Below are 22,800 nucleotides of genomic sequence, written 5' to 3' on the forward strand. Positions count from 1 at the left end.
ACGTTGAAAAATAAAAAGTGATGTTAATAAAAAACACGGAAGATAATCTAAAATCACACTTTATTCCTCATTTTGAAACACCGACTTGGTGTTAACACGAATGCAAATTCGATAATATCTCGGTCTGACCTAACGCAACAACGCCAAAATATCACTAACGCCAAATTTATGGTGATTATCTGTTTTGACCAAATTCGGCCAAGATTTCCACTGTTAACGCCGAGTGAAGCAACGCAAGTCTCCAATTACAATACATCCCATACACACAGGGGTAGAATGTATATAAAACATTCTTTTCCCCAACATTAAAAATCATGATCCTTAAAACTAAATGCATTCAAATAAAACAAACAAACAAAAACAAACAAATAAAAACACCTGTGCCAAGGGGCACATTGGCGATTTATTTTCGTCGATGGAGCAAATGCGACACAAATCGCCAGTGTGCGGCAGCCTTAATAAGAGTTAGAATCTACCTTTTCTGACTACCGGTGTGACAGCGGATATAGTCCCCCTGGAGTCATAGTCCGGTAGCATTGTATTTGACCAATTAAGCAGCATGATCTATTGTACCGCTAACCCTAACCAAAACATTTAGCAATGCGGGCTATTGTTACACGGACTATCAGCCCTAGGACTACTATCCCTTGCACACCGGTCATTTAACTTTTGACATGCTCGGGAGAGGTTCATTTTGACAATGATGGCAGTAAAAATCTTGTACTTGAATTTCCTACAGGAGCAGGTGTAATTTCAAGGTTTTGGGCGTAATGACAACTACACCCTCGTGGTATTTAGTGAGACATTCAATACCTACAATGAGATTTGGAAGATGTGCAGCACAGCACAACACATGTACAGCCATTGCAAGTCATTTGCACACGACACATTTACCCGTGTGCGTCATGCGTAGCTTGCGTGGAAGGAAGAAAACTTGAAGCAAGACTGCAATAGCATGGTGGCAAGAATAATAAAGGTATACCACGTAAAAATGAATGTATTTACAAGAAAAATTACGCAGGTACACATGGTATGCTGAGCATCTGTCATGCTTTAAGCCCCATTCAATTGCTTCTCTGACGATGAAAAAGGAACGTCTTACGTTAACAGTTTGCCTTCAGTGCTCAAATTTGAACACATCGGCATTATTTTTTTACACGTTTTATCAAGAAAAATCAACCACCCAGTGCCGTGCCTGTCGCACATGAACAAATTATCAAAACGTAAAATACATCCTCAACAGAACTGTAAAGCGCCAAATTTTCGCGAGCATTTTTTCGCAGATACAAATTGCGATTGATCTAGAATAAATAAAAATTTGGCGAAAACTTACAATGATAAAAAATAAGGATAAATTTCTCGTAATCTGCCAAACGAAAATAGCGAAAATCTTCTTTTCTTTCAGAATTTTTTACGAATCGCAAAAATAAATAGGCTTGGAAATTTTGCGGTTAGCAGTACTATTATTATGAAGGCACACTTGGTGAGGCACTTCTACATCTCTGACCCTATCGATTATATGCAGTAATAGTTGTGTTTTCAAGAAAGATAATACGTCGTATCAGTGATTTTGGATCTTTTACTTCCCAATCCTCCCACCCCAACCCTAAATGTGATATTAGTTGGCCGTCTCGATCCACCACCGTATTGTCGAGGAAACTGTAGTGCATTTTAATCCTACAGGAATTAGAAATCTTTCAAAACGAAGTGAATGCCAATTTCAATGTGGGAGTCTGTCCTTTTTTTCGAGAGAACAGCCTCTCACGTTCTAAATGGGCATTCTCTTATTTTGAGGGATTCCTAATGGCTTTTGGATTTCAAGTTCTAGCCAAATGATGGAGCGTGCTATGGTTAACCCATAAAGGGATAGTATACGTGTACCACTTGTGTTCATTGCATTTACTGGTAGCTTAGGTAAATGCCGGAAATACACAATGCCGCAGTGCAGTTTATATCATGCATGACATTTTGAAACATTGGTAATTATGCTATCATCGGTTTACATAAAATCATTAAACAAGTTACACAGTTAAACATTTTTTAAACTCGAGTTAAATTTTTTGATCGAACCAGAGTCTTTCAAATAATTCCTTTGTTTTATTTGAAACAGTCGGCTTCAACTAACAGTTTAGGTAAGGCTATAGAGACCAATGCTCGTATACGTTACCACAATTTGAGACTCTTTTATTCTAGGGACTTTCTCTCCAGGGATTGGAGGTCTCTCCCACACTTGTCCAGACTGATCACAAAACTAAAACTAACTTCAACATTCAAAAAAAAGAAAACTTAAAACCATCTTTACACAAAATACTCCACATTCCCGCCTATATAATACAAAATGAATTGAGTTGCGTTGCCCGGGATCACTTTCAGACGACCAGGCTATACCACCGGAAGTAGAGTCCTGTCGTTATGGCAGGGTCTGCATATGACGCGCCTGTACACAGAGGGGATGATACACTCTTGAAAATAAAGGTCTCTGCGTTTTTTCGTGACGTTGCACACCAGTTTACACTCTCCAGACACAGACTAGTGCACACGCATTGTTACTGCGGGGAGTGAGGATTTCAGCCACGAGTTGGAATGTATCAGATGGTCGCTATGGTTACATAATACCCCAAGTCATTAAACTGAAACAAGGTCTCGAACATGAAACATTCCTTACGAAAATATCATCTCAGAAGCGCATCCATGGTAGGAAAAAATAGAATCACATATTGATATCCGCACGTTGAACTCTCATACAATAGGTGGCGTGTATGTCTTCAGAAAATCGACACATTGGTCCAGAATGAATACTGTGTATTCAAAGGTTGTGTTGGCAACTTTTTTATCCACGAGCATATTCGCTAAATCGGCAGTCGTGGTATGATTTGTAAACGTGTGACGGAAGGGTTGACAAAGTTCCACCAGTTCTCTGTGATGGTATTTTGGATGGTAAACAAGGCGGCAGGTCAAGCCAATCGCAAACATTGAGAACATGAGCGCTAGGAGTCCCAATCTCTCCCAGAATAGCCTCGTTTTCACCAGTTCTCGCCAAGTTCGCGATATTTTTGTTTCGCCGTCCGTGTGCCCCGCTCCGTTTGGCAAGAGGCCATGTTTTGCATTACCGTTCAGCAGTAAACCTGCAAAGCGAAGAGATTACATTTAGGACAAATTTGTCTTACTCCAGTAATGATTGTCCATAGCAAAGGTAAGTCTCATCGCTATTCACTCCATGTCAGAAGTATACATATCAAATGATTGTAACAATTCTTCCGAGAACGTTCTGAAAGCTTCAAAATGACTGGATGAAAAAGCCAACCCAAAACGTGTTTCTCCTTTACACTTGCTATTTCTTTTTGGTCAAGCCTACAATGTTTGTTGCCCCTGCAGAAGTAGAACAGTCCCCCTCGAAAAAGTGTCCGGCCCTATCGTATTCTGATGAGTGGTTATGGCTCCATAGAGGCCATGACTGTCAGTTCCTCAGAGATTAAATTCACTCCGTACTATGGCAGTGTCACCATCATGAATTCAAGATGGCCACCAAATGTTTACCTTTTCCTTCATCATGGCATATGGCGGCATCCTCAGGGTCAGAATCGGTCATCGTCGTGCTGGCCAAGGAGTATCTGGTGCCCCCAACACTTCTCATTCTGTCCTCTTCGTACTCGTCATTGGCGGCTCCTTTCAGGCCCGCTCTCGCCTGGCCCTGGAGGGGGAGAATCACGAATTGATCAGTTTCTTTCTGACACTAAAATAGCAGATATACGGCTGGTGATTGACTCAGTATTTGCAAATTCACCGCTGGTGCAGAATGATTGGACATAATTCGTCATTCGTGGCTCCTTTTATCAGAGGCCAGTTTTCAAACCGCATTCTGAGAGTGAATTGAAAGTTAGTAGTCCAATACGCTTGTAATTGGCTCATATTTGATGTCAGTCCAAATTAGCACCAAGTGATTGGCTCATTTCGAAACTTCCAAAATCAACAACTTGAGAGAAATTTGCTCTTTGCTTTTATCAGCATCGTCGTTGCATAGTTAAAGCTTTTCTAATTAACTGTGCACAAACGTACCAGGCTATACACCCAAAAAGAAGGGCCCACTGAACATATTCTTTAATATACAGGGTATTTCAATACCATACGGTCACGATTTCATATCGGCTATACGCCAGTGGCAATTAAAAGTGCACTTGTTCACACTAACCAAGAAAGTAACCATGGGACTGTTTTTCCAGGCTGTAAGCTATTATAGCAGGGTACACCTCTCCGCGGTGCTTGTCCAAAGAGTGAAAACGAAAATACATGTACACGAAACACCAACAACCCAATGCAAACTATCGACCAAATTATCGAGCAGCTTACATGGGGAAAATTTGGATATAACTATGTGTCACCGTAGTTTTCTTTCACCAAATTTGGCTAACAAGCCAACATGCAGAAGTGTAACGTTACCGATGTTGTCGGGCGTACAGTGCTATACATATCATGCCGAATATTCAATTGACTATTTTGTTATGCTATGTAGAGAGAGTCAGTACAACTCGGGCACTTGTATGTATCGGCTATACATCAGCATCATTCTAATTATAACCCGTGCACTTGTCCACCCCAAATAACAAAGAATGTGGCCACTTGACTATTGTTCCCGTCTGTATAGCAGGGTATGCTTGTTACGCGCTTTTCCACAGTTCTTACTGGAACCAGACCCCGTTCAGTTGAAGAACACAGTGTGATCAGTGTAAAAATGTTCCATTTTATCTGCCAATTCAAAACACTTGGTGGACATGTCGTTTGGTACTAGTACTCGTGTCTACAGTCACTTCTTTCGTCGCTGTAAAGACCTCCAGAGAGGATAAGATGTACGCTAAAGGTAACACTAATGACACTGTCCCAAACCTAATAAATAATAGGCCGGGTCTATTTGGCAAGCCGCTCGCCGAACAGGCATCTTTTTTGTCCTGTTTGGAGAGCCGCTTGCCAAACAGCACTAAAAAGCCACCCTGTTCGGCCAGCCGGGCTTGCCAAATCGGTAAAAAATCTACCGTATTTGGCGAGCTGGAGAAATTACTTTAATATTAATGAGTTCGGCTCTCCATTCAGGACAAGAAAAAGTCGCTGTTTGGTAAGCCGGGCTTGCTAAGTAGTCACTTCCTAAATACAATATTCGAACACCCAAAAAATGAAAATCTCCGATTCAGGGCTAATTTGTCGATTCAAAAAACCCGTTGGGCCGTGTTTTGGTACTCGCGTATATACATGTAGTTGAGTTTATTCAATCTACATGACTGTATATGCTCCTCGCAGGAAAGACCTCCACCGTCGATATCAGAGAGGATAAGACTTACGCTAACAGTAACGCTATTGACATGAAATTAAACCTGCCTACACCAAAAAGGCGGCCACGTGTGATAGTAATTTAAGTCACCCCGAGAATTAATCATAGTTCTCTTGTTCAATGATCCGTAGGAATTCGTGGCTTCAGAGACCATGGCATTGACCGCGTGGCCTTTGTTTATGAATAAGTCATGTCATGATATCATTATCATTAGCATTGGCATAAATGAACGAAATCCTAACCTCTCTAGTGACTATTACCCTACAAGTATATTCAACAACGAGTAGTTTAAAAAACCTGTCCGAAAAGAATAATGAGCTTTCCGTGAAATAAAACGAGAATGCATGACAAGTATACGTAATGGCGTCTGTCTGAATTCTCATTTCATTGGACGGATTTAGAAATGTGATCAGTTCACAGACTGAACTGTATGAAAGTTTCAGACCCACGTGTCTAATTTTCCCTTACCGATATTCCATTTTCTGTCTTTTTGGACCCAACCTGCAAGGTGTACAGCAAATCGAACTTAAACATAATAGGACCAACATAATATCTCAATAATTGGGCCAGTGAATAAAACAGTGTCCGAAATATTTTGGCGGCAGGAGAGGACTTATCGTGGGCGAGTTCCGTATTGAAAAGATGCAAGCTGTATATTACTGACACATGTCAGCTTCAGAAGCAAATGTCACTGTGTTTCTTGTCCGCTGTGTCAAACCTACGAAGCAGATTCTCCAAGTATGTTTTTCTTAAATCCAACACAATTTGCAGGTAAGGGATACAAATCAATTAAAAATATTTTTCTTTTCTTGGGGCCCTTTGACGATTGTGGGGTCTGAACGGGGTCCACTGTTTCTCACATTGTAATGGTCAGGAAAATAAAACCGCGGACATTTAAAGATCCACAATAGGCAAACAAGGAGAGTGACATTTGCTAATGAAGATATTTGCATTTTCTAAGACACAAATGCACAGGGGTAGAATGACGACGGTCTATATAATCAGAAGAAACTGCAGTAATACACTGGCCTGTAACAGAACGCAGTATAAATGGTTTGTCAGTGGGGTGAGAGATGCCTACTTTAGTCTCCTGCCGGCTAAGATCGCTTACCGGGGTGCACTAGTAATTTGGTAGACTAACTCCTAATTTTTCGGGAAGGAGAACTGATAAGCATTTATAATCCAAGGTTCTGTCATATGAATGAAAACCTCACCTTTGCAACCTCGTTTTCCCAATCTGTCATGACTAGAACAAAGTAAAAATAAAGGCCAGCTTCCATCGCAACTCCTATAGTAAAACCTATCCACAGCCCTGAAATTAAAGTGAAAATAAATTTATAGTTAAATCCTGAGGAGAAAAGTTAAAAAAACCATCGCATAGTGCACATTCAAATACATGTACCATCCTGACCGTAAAAGTATCAACAGACATTGCTCAGCTTCCAGACAAACGCGCGCTACGTAAATGAATATGAAATGACTTTTTGTATTTTCATAGATGTGGCTAACCACTGTGTGGTACGCGCCGGTCACCGATCCAAAGGTTGACCGCGCAAACGTTGCTTAACTTCCACTCTGGGGCCAACGCGCCAACCACTGGGCCATAAAGGAATTCCCTCATGGCCGGCGGGTTAAGCCGTGCCATATACCTGGGGGTACTATAACATCATTCCCCCTTCGGACAGAGATGGATCGTCCGCGATCCTACTCAGCGCTTCATGCGTCTCAGTACCGAACTACAAATCCAGAGCTCGCATTTCGTGGGAAGGTCTGCCAGATGTATTGTACGCGCCGGTCACCGATCCAAAGGTTGACCGCGCTCAACGTTGCTTAACTTCCACTTTGGGGCCAACGCCATATACCTGGGGGTACTATACACCCACTGGCCGAGTTACCCGATTAGGTGATATCTTGTGTTTTATTCAAGTGATAAATTACTCGCTGAACAGCTGGTGAGAAAATTAAGATACTTGCCAGTGACCTTGAGATCAGTTAGATACATAAGGCAGACACCGATCGGAAGACCTATGATAAAATATCCAAAAAATATGGCCATGGCTCCCAAGTGCTGTCTCCCAAGGCCGCGCATTATACCACCATAGACACCCTGGAGAGAAAGAAAAAGCAAATCAGGAGATTGAACATCAAGAAAAAAACAGTGTGAATCTAGAAGTAACGGGTTGATACGTCCCGTTTCATTCTTGCTTGTTCATTTTTACTTTCACCACTGCCTGTTCGTTTCTTTATTCTTTATCTTTCTTCATACTTACACAGTTCCCATCGAAGAACTGAAATATTGCCATGATCGGAAGAAGGCTGGACGCGTAGTTTATCACCTGCGAATCACTCGAGAAGATTTTGGGTAGCACCCCATGAAGGCTGGCTAGAAGGATCCCCATAAAGATGGACGTGCATACTGAAACAGAAACGAGCTCTTAAAATTACAATCAGATGTGCCTGATTCCGATGGCCTCTTATAGTGGTTAATAATGACTCCATATTGCCAGTCTAATAAACACCAGAAATCGTCCAAAATCCACAAAATCCACAAAATGGTAAAATGGTTACTGGGAGGACTTTGCCACCTTTGGTCTGTATTGCGTCCGAACAACATCTTCGTCAGATTTCTGGCGTTTGATGGAGTTCCTAAGATTTGGAAAATGGAGTCGGTTACGTAGTTTCACCTCAGGCCTCCGCCTTGGGAACGGAAAGACGAAAGCTCGCCAGGCCCGCGGGTATCTCGTACAGATGCGGTGGGTTTGTTAGCCGCAAGCCAGTAAATAAACGCTACTAACTGCCCTCTCGACAGGTGCCTGGCTTAAAAAATAGAACTGAGCATACGAATAAACCACAACAATAAAGAAGTAATTTTACAGTCAACCCTCGGGAGGCAGATTGGGATTTTATTACCAGCGCCTCAATCTGCAGGAAAGCAATTATGGTGAAATAAATTGATGAACTTACGGACTATACTAAGGCCAACTTTGACGGCTCTTTTCGCTTGCATTGGTTTCTCAGCTCCTATTAAGTGACCGACTCGTATATTACATCCAATACCAACACCGAATGGAATCTACAAGAAGAAAGGACAAATGTTACTTTTTTTCTAGATCACAAAGACATTAAAAAGAATATAAGCCTACAATTGAGGAGAAATTAACATCATCGACTTCGTACATGTATCGATTTCAAGTACACTCTGCCATTCTACAACCTTTACAAATCCTTTGATTAAAAGATGCACTTACTATAAAATTTATAGCCTCGATTTGAAAAAGGATCGATTGAGCACCCTGCTCCACTTTCCCCAGCGTCCCTGAAAGAAAATTTGAAACAATTATTGTCGAAGAACTGAAATTGACGAAAAGTGCGGGTTCGCTTAGTGGCTGATTGAAGGATAAGAGATGAGAAGACAGCCCGAGGCGACAGCCAACTAGGTCTTTCTCTTGGTTTCACGTCAGAGGAGTAGCTGGGTGCTGAATTGACAAGAGGGCAACAGGATCTTCCTATAACTGAGCTCAAGAATCCGTCTTTATTAACACGCTGTGATACTCCAGGCAATCTTCTTTTGCTAGCAGTCTTATGTTAAGCATTAATAGTAATGAAGACTGCCAATCCTTCAAAGCCCATTATAGCCAAAGTGCGCATGAGTATGCTCGAAATTGACTTCAAATGTCTCAATCAACGCAGTAGCTTTAATCAAAGAAAACGAAATTAGCAATTGGGGAATTCAAAAGTTAACTCGTTTCGATTGACGTCATAAGTTTTCGAGTTCAGTGAGGAAAAATGAAGTTTAGCTAAATTGCAATTAAGAAGACGAAATGAAAGCTTGGGAAGAAGGAAGAATGTCATGGAGATCACTTCAAAAGGTTCATGATGAAACTATAATTGGATCTGGGAATTTTGCCTTTAATTGGACTGCGATTCATTACAAACTGAATGCTATAGCATTATGGCGCTTTGCTCGCCTTGTTGGAGTATTTTAATAGGGCTATACTACATGCACGTGACTTTCTCATCATGTCTCTGGGAAATGTCTTTCATTTGTGTATTATGTCTTGCGAGGTTTCTTTGCGATGCGGCCTGTTTTAAACACATTTCCCTCACACAATTTTTTTCTGAAGATTTCAATGGAACCACTGATGGAACTGAGTTTTCACACAATTGTGAAAACTCAGTTGGAGATCCGACAGAGTTTTCACAGTATCGAAAACCATTTGGGTTTCTTACTCCACCAAAAGACCTCTACGTGATTCATATTTGTGTTGGCCGAAAAACCATTTAAAGGTTTTTCTCAGAAGCTCAAAAACCTCTGTATTTCTAAAAGTGTAAATAGTTACGCGACTGCGCAGAAGTCCATTCCAAGGGCTACTCGCCCGTCAAGATAGTTCCTCTGTATTTCTAAGAGTGTAAATAGTTACGCGACTGTGCAGAAGTCTATTCCAAGTGCTACGCGCCCGTCAAGACAGCTCCTCTGTATTTCTAAGAGTGTAAATAGTTACGCGACTGCGCAGAAGTCTATTCCAAGTGCTACGCGCCCGTCAAGACAGCTCCTCTGTATTTCTAAGAGTGTAAATAGTTACGCGACTGCGCAGAAGTCTATTCCAAGTGCCACTCACCCGTTAAGACAGCTCCTCTGTATTTCTAAGAGTGTAAATAGTTACGCGACTGCGCAGAAGTCTATTCCAAGTGCTACTCACCCGTCAAGATAGTTCCTATCTCTAGACTGAGCCACTGTAAGAACAGCATGAGCAAACCCGCGATGGCTAACCGTAGGAAAAGGCCCCACTCTTCAAATGCTTCAAATGTCCAACCTGCAACCGAAGGAATACTCTTATTGAGGATCAATACGTTATAAGGAGGGTATATGTCAATTTTGATTTTTTAACCTGAATGGCCAGGCTCCTAGCTACATCAGGGATCTTCTGACTGTGTACAAGCCAGGGCGGTCACTTCGTTAAGCTGAACAATTGCTGTTGGCCGTGCCTGTATCCAAACGTTGTGGTTGTGACAAGGCCTTTAGTGTCAGTGCACCCAGACTCTGGAATGAACTTCCAAGGAACATCAGGGAATCGTCTGTGGACATTTTCAAAAAGAGACTAAAGGGACACCTGTTTTTGTAGACATTTGTGAACTTTTTAACGGCGCCTTGAGCACCATTTCCATGGTGGATCTGGTGCTATACAAGACTCCGCATTGATTGATTGATTGTTGTAATTGTTTTGACACTGCATCGAATCTTCCGATACATCGGCGCCATCCTAGTAGAGAAGGTGTGGTTACTACAGTTCATGAAAGTCTACCAATGACAGGACTTTTTCCTTCTTCACATCGACCTTTATCATTGGGAGCTGGATGACAGCGGAAAAGTTCAGTCAAAGTTATCCTCGATGCCGAGACCCCTCCCTTTCGGCAAAATCAGCGCCTGGCTGTTCAAAACAATGTTGCATAAACGCCGACGTTAAATTAACTGGGCGTTATCTCCTGTAGTTAGACTTAATGTCAAGTTAAGCTAACGCCAGCGTTAGTGACAAAACCTGTTTCGAACAACCGGGCCTAGGTTTCAGTTGCTTGGGTCTACTTACCGGGCCACGTGAGCTCGTATACTTTTGAATATAAAATATATGCTAACGTCGCCAGGAACATGCAGATGAAGGCTAGCGCCTGAGCTATTGCTGACCCGCTGAAATAAACAGAAAAATCATTGAAAAAGGCAATACAAACACATTTTGTTATAAGAAATAAGGAATTTCGGGTTCAAATGATATACTGAAGAATACACAGCAGGTAAGGTGGACAGAAAAAGAAAACACCCTAACCGCGAACTTAAGAGGACAGTTCGACATTCATAAATTCCCGCCTTTCTACCGGGTGTGGCATCATGTAGTTTGCATTCGATATGGGGAGTTTGCAACTGAAACCTAGTGAATGATAGGCAGCTTACCCACGATTCACCCCTGTCTTGATATTGTAGAAAAAGGCCGTTATTTTGAATGCGAAACTGATCTGTCAAGTCCACGGATACAGTATCTTACATGGTTTTATTCAAAGGCCATATTGACCACCAGGTCACTTTCACTAATATCGAAAGATAGCGTAGGACACTTGTTTTCAGGGGAAACGCAACCTTAAACACCGAACAAAACGAGTAACTAAATGCAGCATATTTGTAGAAGGAGAATTCCGGAACACCGTTGGCATAATGACAGAACGCTTGGGGATTAACCATGACCCGTAACTCGGCATGTTTTGATTCGTTACTCGTATTCTGTCTGATAGCCAATCAGCGAGCCCGTTGCATACTTACTCTGTGCCCCACATCAACCAGTAAACGAGGACACCATGCATGACTGCGTTGACGGCAGCGCCTATGAAACCTATCACCAACGGTGGGATAATGATGCTCTGAAAATAGACACATCTAATATGCATATTCGACTGAAGTACTAATTTGAAGAACAACTAATACGAAGGTAATTAATTTTGCAAAAAAGCCGTAGGGCAATTTAAACTAAAGTAATAAACCATTTATTATGGTGAAAAATTCGGAGTAATAGAGTTAATTTGCTGCCGCATTACACCTTCCTGAATCTTACGAATTGTATTCTTATTTCCTTCAAATGAAGTAGATGCCAAGACCTTCGTGGTAAGGAAGTGTCATGCTCTTTCTAATCGAATCAAGACGGATTACAACGGTCAATGCCCCGGGTACAAGCCTTCGTTTCGTGGACAACTTTATCAGCCGAGAGGTTATTTTTAACCTGGACGCGCTGAAAGCTTCTACTGCACTGAAAGAAGAACCAGGTGATGCGCCAATAGCAGCAACTGTTACAAATGTTGTCTTACCTGTGTACGGAGATATTTTATCAATATTCGATGCATAAAGACGGCCTGGAAAGCGACAAAGGTCAAGGTTAATGAGATTAAAAAGGGCCAAGGTTTAGGAAACGCTGCCTCATGAAATATTTTCTGATCAAAGGTCATTGAAACGACCTGTCATTCCCATCCCATTAAAAAATGCCGGTCCCCGACCGCGCCAGCCGCGTTGCCTTGTATCGAACGATTAGAATGCGCACGGAGCGCTAATAGTCGGTCTTATATTCAACTACTTGACACTTATCTCAGAATGTTGGCTCAAGAATGGTGTCAAATTGCAAAGGTCGTATTTCATCATATGGCTTTGAAGGATGGAAAACGATCCGCAATGACAAATCATGCCACACATCGAGATGTTAATAATGCTAAATTTGTGACAATTCCTTTATTCTGAGCAGTAAATTATATTGCTGCATAAAGAAACTTGAAGATACTGAACAAGAAGTGCAGCTTTTCTTCCGTTTCGAGAAAATGAGCAAGAACTACAAGGGGTTAAATGGAATATACATCAGGGCAGCCAATTTCATTTCCTGAAAGAGTGGCTTATTGGTCATGGAAAGTGCACTGTATTTACACAAGACCCCGTGAAGGCTACGGAATTGTCAAGTATGATACTATAAAATAAAACTCTATAAAATATGGCACCCAACCACTTTGATTCTTGGATTACTAGCATCATCAATTGAACAGACTATTTTTTCAGGGATACCCTGTAAAATGTATCATCGTGTTGCAAATACTTAATTGAGTTGAAGACAGTTTGCCTATCGAACAATGGCTGGTATACTTACTACCATTCCTGGCATGAAGTAAGTGAGGTATCTACCAGCTATTCTGTAAAACAAGACATCGTAACTGTAAATACTAGTCAATGACCATTAATTGCAATTCAAAGACATTAAAAACTCAACTCCTGAGGAATTTTTAATATACATGTAGATGCCCTGAATATGGATGAAACATTCAAACTCGTGTACGCTGCATGGGGCAAAATCTTCACTCCATGCACCCTATGATTTGTGTACCATATGACCTGACCAACATACAGCTGCCGTGATGACCTATCATATTTCTCTCTTATTGCTATGATTAACTCTCCACTGCACTCTACCATATCCTCACGGCATCCCTCCCCGGCTCCGCTGCGGGAGAGCCGCCATTTACATAAAGTGCACTTTCATATACGGTAGACGTCAATGAACCTTGTTGAGGGGAACTTTTTGTTAGTAATACCAAAATCTCTATGGTCAATAGGGTGCACGCAATTGAACCTTGATGTGGGTAACTACTGTTTCTAATGTCAAAATCTCCCAACAGTTAATAGGGTGCACGCGATTGAACCTTGATGTGGGGAACTACTGTTTCTAATGTCAAAATCTCCCAACAGTCAATAGGGTGCACGCGATTGAACCTTGATGTGGGGAACTACTGTTTCTAATGTCAAAATCTCCAAATAGTCAATAGGGTGCACGCAATTGAACCTTGATGTGAGGAACTACTGTTTCTAATGTCAAAATCTCCCAACTGTCAATAGGGTGCACGTAATTGAACCCTGATGTGGGAACTACTGTTTCTAATGTCAAAATCTCCAAATAGTCAATAGGGTGCACGCGATTGAACCTTGATGTGGGGAACTACTGTTTCTAATGTCAAAATCTCCCAACTGTCAATAGGGTGCACACGATTGAACCTTGATGTGGGGAACTACTGTTTCTAATGTCAAAATCTCCTAACAGTCAATAGGGTGCACGTAATTGAACCTTGATGAGGGGAACTACTGTTTCTAATGTCAAAATCTCCCAACTGTCAATAGGGTGCACGCGATTGAACCTTGATGTGGGGAACTACTGTTTCTAATGTCAAAATCTCCTAACAGTCAATAGGGTGCACGCGATTGAACCTTGATGTGGGGAACTACTGTTTCTAATGTCAAAATCTCCTAACAGTCAACAGGGTGCACGCAACTGAACCTTGATGTGGGGAACTACTGTTTCTAATGTCAAAATCTCCCAACTGTCAATAGGGTGCACACGATTGAACCTTGATGTGGGGAACTACTGTTTCTAATGTCAAAATCTCCAAATAGTCAATAGGGTGCATGCGATTGAACCTTGATGTGGGGAACTACTGTTTCTAATGTCAAAATCTCCCAACTGTCAATAGGGTGCACACGATTGAACCTTGATGTGGGGAACTACTGTTTCTAATGTCAAAATCTCCTAACAGTCAATAGGGTGCACGCGATTGAACCTTGATGTGGGGAACTACTGTTTCTAATGTCAAAATCTCCTAACAGTCAACAGGGTGCACGCAACTGAACCTTGATGTGGGGAACTACTGTTTCTAATGTCAAAATCTCCCAATAGTCAATAGGGTGCACGCAATTGAACCTTGATGTGGGGAACTACTGTTTCTAATGTCAAAATCTCCCAACAGTCAATAGGGTGCACGCGATTGAACCTTGATGTGGGGAACTACTGTTTCTAATGTCAAAATCTCCCAACTGTCAATAGGGTGCACGCAATTGAACCTTGATGAGGGGAACTACTGTTTCTAATGTCAAAATCTCCCAACTGTCAATAGGGTGCACGTAATTGAACCTTGATGAGGGTAACTACTGTTTCTAATGTCAAAATCTCCCAACTGTCAATAGGGTGCACGCGATTGAACCTTGATGTGGGGAACTACTGTTTCTAATGTCAAAATCTCCTAACAGTCAACAGGGTGCATGCGATTGAACCTTGATGTGGGGAACTACTGTTTCTAATGTCAAAATCTCCCAACTGTCAATAGGGTGCACGTAATTGAACCTTGATGAGGGGAACTACTGTTTCTAATGTCAAAATCTCCCAATAGTCAATACGGTGCACGTAATTGCACCTTGATGAGGGGAACTATTGTTAGCAATGCCAGAATCTTCCAATAGTCATTGGTAATGTCAATACCAATGTCAAACCAGACCCCGTGCACGTTTAGGGACAAACATTGCACGATATTTATCTGGAGACTATGCATTGCCCCCTGCATCCAGCCCCTTCTTACACCCTCTACGACTATCATCGAGCCTATTCAAATTTCACTGACTAAAACAATGAACTTACACTTACGACCGAAAGACAATCCATAAATATACATATGCAGTTACGTAATTAACTGAAGAAAAATGCCAATAGATTTTGTACTTATATTGAAAATAGCAACCAGGTAGCAATTTTCGATAATCGATACTTTCAGTAATTTCGACGATTGTAGAAATAAAGCTTATCTGTTTATTTTGCTAAAATAATCATCAATAATTGAGTGTAAGTTAAATTGAAAATTGTTATGGGTTCTCAAAACACGCCCCAGACTATGGCTTTAAACAACCGTTTGGATTTTTTAAGAACGCTTATTTGTTCATTAATAAAAAAATCATCAATAATTGACTGAAAGATATATTGAAAATTGTTTTGGGTTCTCAACATACCCCTCGGGCTATGGCTTTAAACTTTCGTTTGGAAAAATATAGGTACAAAATACGAGATTTGTTTTACCTTGCAACTTCATAATTTTGTCCCATCAAGACCAGCAGTGTTTCGGTATTCATATGTATTGCCCACGCGGGGAACAGAAATAGCGTGATGATAATTATACCTGAAAGAAACAAAATGTCGTATTGTTGAGGTGCCATAGTGAGATGACGGATAACAGATAATCAAAATAGAATTTCTTTTCTGACGAAATTCTCTTATCACGACTGAAAACACTTTTTGACAAAGCTCTTAATTGAAGCTTTTGAGAGATTTTAGGGAATGGAAAAAATACATTTTGCGACCAAGTTAGCACATTTTATGGTATCGTATGTCTATGTGTGCGATTACTGATTAGAGAAAACTTTCTCTTTTGATCTAATAGCCCGTCAACCTCATCGGATAATTATCTGGTCTATCACGTACAAAGTCGTTGCACGTCTGCAAGAACATTAATGGCAGCAAGTTTACCGCACGACAGAGGAAGAAGGTTAGATGAGACTCGAAGTAGTTTTAGTTGCACCAAAGTCATTCAGGATATCAGTCTTAAGAGGCAAAACATCTCCTCGAAGCAACAATTTCGTTTTGCTTTTAAGGGTTTTGGGTTACAATCGATTACTACTTTCTGTGGTGTTCATTAATAAAAATGATGTGCCATAAAATACTAACGGAGGGCGTCTGAGGTATTTTTCCTGAGGAGGTGTCAACGTCATCGACGAAATGTATTGTTATTTCACTGGAAGTGTAATCTTATAGCATTTCATCTTCGACTAAGGGGAAAACGTTGACGATGTGATAAGAGACGCCAATACAGGAAACCTGGCAGCAACCGGAAAAAGTTTGTCACTATAACAATGGCGTTGAGGAAAATGACGGCCCTGTGCCACGTTATGACAGGCTTAAGCCCGCAGCACACTAGCCGCCAACTTCGGCGTTCACTGGCGTTTTTTGCCGCAAGAGTCCTGAACGCCTTAAAAAATCCCTAGTCTGCTACGAACGGCGTCGGCGAACGCGACTTGCCGCCACTTGCCGCAACTAAACGCCAAATATCTAACATGTTTGATTTTTGACGCGTGTCGCCGCGTTTGAACTCAAGAAGAAGCCAGGTGTGCTACGGATTGCCGCCTGAATTGGCGTCGGCGGCGAGGCTATGGCCAATCAGTATGCGTCTTGATGTCACATGATTTCAAAATGGCAGCCTAAAGTTGCGGAAAAGACGCTACTGGACGCCGATTCTGGGCAGGTGTGCTCTGACCGGGATCCACTGGCCGCCAACTTCGGCGTCGAGAGGCGTCAGCTGAACGCTTCTCGTCGCCAAAATTGGCGGCTAGTGTGCTGCGGGCTTTAGTGGCGAAGTTATGCTTGCTGAGCCTCGGCGCCTAGTGGTTAACACTGCCGGCGATCATGCAATATAGGGCCCGGGTTCGATCTCGGGGAGAACCCAGGATTGTTTGTCTAGATGAACCGCCGTGGCTTTCAAGGAACTAAAATTCCTGGTTCTTCACGACACGACCAATGAATATTCGCGGGTCTTGTCAGAAGACTCTAAAAGTCGTGGTTCTTGCATATACCGGAGTGTCTATGCAAAGGCTGGTGTATCAGATATCTAACATAGCCTACATGTAGGTGGAGAGTCGCGTATAGCTGACTCCATCGAATAGGGTTATGACGCCGGTATCAATGATGATGACGATGATGGAAATCCCAGCAATAAAACTTAACGCCGTGTATTAAGTTTTCTGTACATCAGGGACCGGGTCAATTAAACCACTGCATTGTGGGGCTCTCAAGAAACCTCTGAAGCGCGAGCAGTGAATATTCAAGCGTGTCAAACTACAGTTACGGGAGAGGAGGTGAAGGACACTCTAATATCACTTACTTCTTTGTAAATATATTCCAACTTGTTTTTTATTTCTACTACCAAAGGACTGAAAAGAAAAAGGTCAAATCCACTACTGTTATGCATTTCGAACTTGTGATATACTGTTAAGAGGTATTAATTCCATTACCAACATTTCAAACAGAGCAACAAAGAAAAGAAGTTTTAATACGTGGGGGTGGGGTTAATGACATATGGGAATAATGACATACATTTTAGAATAAATGCTAGTTAAGGAATCAACTTCTTCAAAGTACTCTTATTAAAGAGGTTTTACAAAGAATGTATTGTTTTGAAGTTGTTTGAAAATGTTGATAATTATGTATGACTACCAAAACGGTACTATCTCCACATGCCTTGTGCTCATGATACATTCTCATATGATTAGATACATGTGCACGTACATCGGATATCTAGCCTTAAATCTCATTTTTGATTCACTGCCAACTATCAGTCTATTTTGATGTCGCTTTAAACTGTTAGAATGACGATAATGTCATGTTCTGTACCAGCTTGTCTTTCCAGTGGACAACACAGCCCTATATGCCTTCCAGGGTAAGGTGGCAGATGTTTAACTAAGCGGCGACGAGGAGCCGGCTGTTGGCTGTTGCTCGGCCATGTGGTGACAAGTCATTCGCCAAGCAGATCGAAAGATATCTCCATCTGCCAACTCGAACTTCCATCACAGCCCGGGAAACTGCCAGACATTAACCATCGACACAGAACAGGCCGAAATCAATTGACAGACAATATACTAGAATGTAAATGTTGTCTGTTCGTAGGTTGTGTGTATTTGTAATATTCTTTGGTTAGTCGATTCGAATGATTCTGGTATTTTTACGCGCCAGTAAAGTACACCGTTTTCATGGTATGCTGCATAATTTGGTCCGAGGACCCCATACTAGTTTTCGCCACGCACTGTGGTTAGTCGATTCGAATGATTCTGGTATTTTTACGCGCCAGTGAAGTACACCGTTTTCAGGGTATGCTGCATAATTTGGTCCGAGAAACCAACCCATACTAGCTTTCGCCACGCACTGTGCCTTTATCAAGATTGAGAAAAAATTAAAGAGTCGCTGTAATCTCTACGTGGTGCATAATTGTTGTTTAGAAAACCCATTAAGGCATTTTCTAAAACTCAAAAACCCTTTATAGATAGCAGGTACCTGTATAGGCCTAACTGAAATAAGTGTTTCCCTACCTGAGAGAAAAGTGTATCACAAGCAGTTGATAGGCCAGCAGCGATTGAGATTCCAGTAACGTTTATCACCTGAAAAACGAGGTACACGCATTATATAATATCAAGCCTTTGAACAATAAGTTATACTTGAACGGCCAACTTGGGCATAGGATTTGTTGGTTTCCCGTACAAAACTGGCTTCCACCAGGCCCGCAACTTCTCAAAATAGGATCATTGAAAACTCATTGAACTGCAATAAACAATGCAATAAAATTGGGTGTAGCTTTAGGCATGCCTGAAATTTGCAAGCCAAGTCCAAAACTGCAACACTGGCGAAAATCATCAACAAAGATCAGAATTAGTGTGATGCTACACATGGCGGCGCATGGTGTCAAGCACGGGTATTATCCTCCTGGCTAGGTAAATCCCGTGACCAGGTTGTCCCTTTAAGGTCGTCTTAGTATTTTGGTTTTTTTTTCTTTTCGCTGCTGTCACGGTAAGTCACCAATAGCAGAACTAAAAAAAAAAGATTAACTCCGAAAATTCTATAAAGATCATCTGCTTAGGATGAATAGTCCTGATTACGTTCGCGAGCTTTTCTCTACCTACCGTGTTTGCTATGGCAACGCCGTCAAGCTCAGCAGTTCCAAGATGGCCGCAGTAGACGACGCTGATTGGCCCCATGAGGTTTGAGAGGAAGCTGATGAGGACCTAAAGAGAGAGCGTATGAAAAGTGGAATCAGTGAAAATGATAATGGCCGCGAAACCAATTTTGCTGACAATCACTCGGGTATTATTGGGCAGTTCATTTGGATCTTGCTGGAGGCGGATCGTGCTCTCTATTGCTTTTTTGCCTTGGTGAGAGGAATAATTTTTGACTTGAACTCGTGTATATTGGACTGGCTGCTGTAATCTGTAAGACGAGATGGTTGGAGCATCTTGACCCACAACTTTTAGATTAAGATCCACTCCGCCGACCCGGATTCGGCAGGAATATACCATGAAGGGAGGCCACGAACGGAGTACCTCTGATGGTGCAGAATGTGCTAGGAGATGAAAGAGCAGAGCTCTCTCCCAACAAGGGTATGATAACCAGTCAATCTAAAAGAAGCGCCGGGATGACTGATGAATTGAAGAAGCGAGGGTAATATTGCCGGGACGACTAATGAATTGAAGCGACAATTGCCGATAAAAAGAATGACTGTAGGCAAGAGCCAAGTGGGCGGGATAATGTTACACTAATTCAACGCTAGGTGTCCCTACACCATCGCACAGTATAGCGCCGGCACTGTTTTGCACTTCAGGGAGGAACATTTTATAGCTGAAGTCGGAGCAGAAATAATCCCCAAGTTCAGTGTGCATCTTGCTCACTCGGAGACCGCCAATTTGACCTCAAAACCTCTTCCTGTAGTCCCATTTTAAAACAAATCATTCACCACTTTGTCTATGAATTCATATCTAAAGCGAAATTGGATTGGTTCAGCTTCAGACTTAAATAGTGGTTTTAGTATCTCCTTATCCCCAGTAGCCTGATTAATGCCCATCAGTGTAATGACGTATCTTTTAACCTCGATCCTGCCATCGTCAAGAGTGACATCTCTGGAATGATAGGAGCCAAGTGCTTTCGCAACATCCTCAAATTCCCAATTACCATAATGAGAGTGATTGAGAAGTCTACCCTCGGAACGTGATGAGAACTTTTCCGGAACAAACATCTGCCAAAAAAGGAACATTGTCTCACTCAGTGTACTATCACTATTATTCTTCAGTCTACGTCCTGTCTTACCAATCCCGAAATGGGCCCTGCAAGTGCTCGATAAAAGTAATTTTCCAAAGAGCACTGCGCGTCCTGATGGAGGCATTTGACTGGTCTAACTCAATCTCTCAAAAATTTCTTTCTGCGTATCTCACTCCGACTCTTTCTGAGCAATCCGCTAATGAATTCGCCGCCTAGAGCGCTGTTCTGAATGCCCCGAGAAAGATGCAGACGATCATTGACGGCGCTATAAGTTAAGTGCCAACGTGACAAGAATCGGGTTAGGGGGCCATTCGTATCTTACTCGAATCTTGGCTCTTATTTGTTGCTTCTTTCAAGCGGAATCTTCCATTTACCTACCAAAGATCGTGGTAGCTGAATGGTAGCATAACCTCCCCCTCGATTCCGCCCGGTGTCTGCTGCTTAGTCCAAGGAACCACCCCATCAGCCATCATCAACGAGCTGTAATCAAATCCTGACAAGCAACAGGATTGCCAATCCAGGCGTCGAAGCCAGTACAAGGGGTCGATACACCGTGATCAGATCTATTTCCGAATGATTACTGGGCTGAGCTACCAATATCCTGCTAATACCCCAGTCAGGAGTTGGAGTGGTCCACACGTTATGGTGGTCGTTTCGCATATATGTCGTCATTGTGGTCGCGAACATAACCTTTGAATGATATACTGATGCTGAAATATTGACGTAACTGTTGATCAATGATATATTTGAGAAATATTTCTGAACACATCTTTCAGCAACAAACTTGAGAGAGTTAAAGGTACCAAAGAATATGAATTCACCTTTTTACTTAAATGTCATCAGAAAAATGGAATTCACTAGACCTGTCCTTTTCTCAGCGACAGCCTAGAATAGACTGGTGCATCTTGCACGGTTTCTGTGTCCTTTCCAAATCATTGTGACCGCTCCTTATCTACGTTCATTCACATGAGAGACGTAGGTGGGCTGACGATATTACTAATTGGCTTGAGATAACTGACCGCAACCTGAATGGCATGAGATAATGCCAGTCATCTGCTAAATATACATTTTATTCGTCAGATAGACGCATCATTATGTAGGAACAAAAGGAAATTGTTTGAGGTGGTTAGGTAGATAATATACGGACTAAGTTACAGTCTATTTCTCCAAAGGAGATATGATATTCACCAAGCATATTCTCTCTGCCAGGATTAACTTCCATGCGTGATGTAAGTGAAAATAGAACGCATTTGAGGTTCGAAAAGACTTGACGAGAGAGGATTGTTTTTTTCGGGACGCCGGGCCGGGGAGGCCCCAAGATGACGATCGGGATTCGGTATAGAGGAAAGCCTTGTTTACGTTCTCGAATCAAAATATTAGCCTCTCTAGCGAGTGACACGGTAATTGGATGAGGTAATGGGCACTAAAGGTTCTACGTTTTCCTTTGAGTAACGAAAGATAATTCCTCCCAATCACTGGCTAAATGCAGTTCTGCTCAGAGGCGGAATTATTTGCGGCATGAACATTACGGTATTTGTGCTAGTTGTGGTGAAAGGTAGTACGTTTTAACATAATGGCGTAAAGTAGCACGATTTCTCCTAAGTGCACGAGAGAGGGAGAAAAGTGAGACATGTCGATAGAGTCCACTCAAACCGTGGTAAAGCCGCAAACTCTGAACTAAACCCAATTTAGTTCACTCTGTCTTCGGTTAACTCTCCAACAATAGGCAGGTTTCGCAACCATAACAACGACGTACGGAGGCCAGCGGTGACGTCATCCGTAAACTCCCCTGACAGGAAATGACGTTACTTCCGTTCGTTAAATGGCTGACAAGATATTCAGATTTTGCGTAGCGGAGGATCAATGAATTGATTTATCTTGCCGCTAAAACTTGACGGCGCTTGACTCAATAAGTGAGAAGCCTCGGGCGATCAGTTAATGGTCAATACTGTTAGTCTTATAAGCAGCTTGTGTGAGCCCTGTGTCGGGCGCTGTCTCATTAGGCTATCATTGGGTCGTGGCTCCACTCAACACAACCGATAGATGTTTACTGGCTTTTGATATCAGTTTCTGACATGAAATTGGAAGCAAGGTTTGCTGTCAGCAGTCTGAAAGATAAGCTATTAAAGAAGAATATTTTTCATACGATGGTACAACAACCTCTAGCCAAAACATAAAGAGGTAGGTAGGAAACGACGTTGGACAATTTGTTTGATCGATAATCGAACGTCTCAACTGATTCGTATTCCTAAGAAATGTTGGACCTCACCGTGCCTGACACCAGGGGCGGGTGACAAT

General features: G+C 42.0%; 1 protein-coding gene across 6 annotated transcripts in view; it reads right to left on the reverse strand.

Moving 5' to 3' along the window:
- Window positions 1-46: 46 nt before the first annotated feature.
- Window positions 47-22,800, reverse strand: part of LOC135493218 (multidrug and toxin extrusion protein 1-like) — a 65,490-nt gene continuing 42,736 nt past the window's right edge. For 4 of the 6 annotated variants that reach the window (XM_064780323.1, XM_064780325.1, XM_064780320.1 and 1 more), the window contains exons 3-19: window positions 19,374-19,475; window positions 18,786-18,854; window positions 17,585-17,633; window positions 15,730-15,829; window positions 12,988-13,030; window positions 12,167-12,211; window positions 11,628-11,725; window positions 10,906-11,003; window positions 10,021-10,134; window positions 8,569-8,636; window positions 8,285-8,393; window positions 7,591-7,736; window positions 7,295-7,427; window positions 6,535-6,632; window positions 5,789-5,821; window positions 3,538-3,733; window positions 47-3,125 (exon numbers count right to left, since the gene is read on the reverse strand). In XM_064780323.1, coding sequence (XP_064636393.1) covers window positions 2,740-3,125; window positions 3,538-3,733; window positions 5,789-5,821; window positions 6,535-6,632; window positions 7,295-7,427; window positions 7,591-7,736; window positions 8,285-8,393; window positions 8,569-8,636; window positions 10,021-10,134; window positions 10,906-11,003; window positions 11,628-11,725; window positions 12,167-12,211; window positions 12,988-13,030; window positions 15,730-15,829; window positions 17,585-17,633; window positions 18,786-18,854; window positions 19,374-19,475 — 1,887 coding nt within the window. In that variant the 3' untranslated portion in view covers window positions 47-2,739. The remainder of the gene's footprint in view (window positions 3,126-3,537; window positions 3,734-5,788; window positions 5,822-6,534; window positions 6,633-7,294; window positions 7,428-7,590; window positions 7,737-8,284; window positions 8,394-8,568; window positions 8,637-10,020; window positions 10,135-10,905; window positions 11,004-11,627; window positions 11,726-12,166; window positions 12,212-12,987; window positions 13,031-15,729; window positions 15,830-17,584; window positions 17,634-18,785; window positions 18,855-19,373; window positions 19,476-22,800) is intronic. The other 2 variants (XM_064780324.1, XM_064780326.1) reach the window with 2 other exon arrangements.

The sequence above is a fragment of the Lineus longissimus genome, chromosome 9 (assembly GCF_910592395.1).
Source record: "Lineus longissimus chromosome 9, tnLinLong1.2, whole genome shotgun sequence".
NCBI classification, from domain to species: Eukaryota; Metazoa; Nemertea; class Pilidiophora; order Heteronemertea; family Lineidae; genus Lineus; species Lineus longissimus.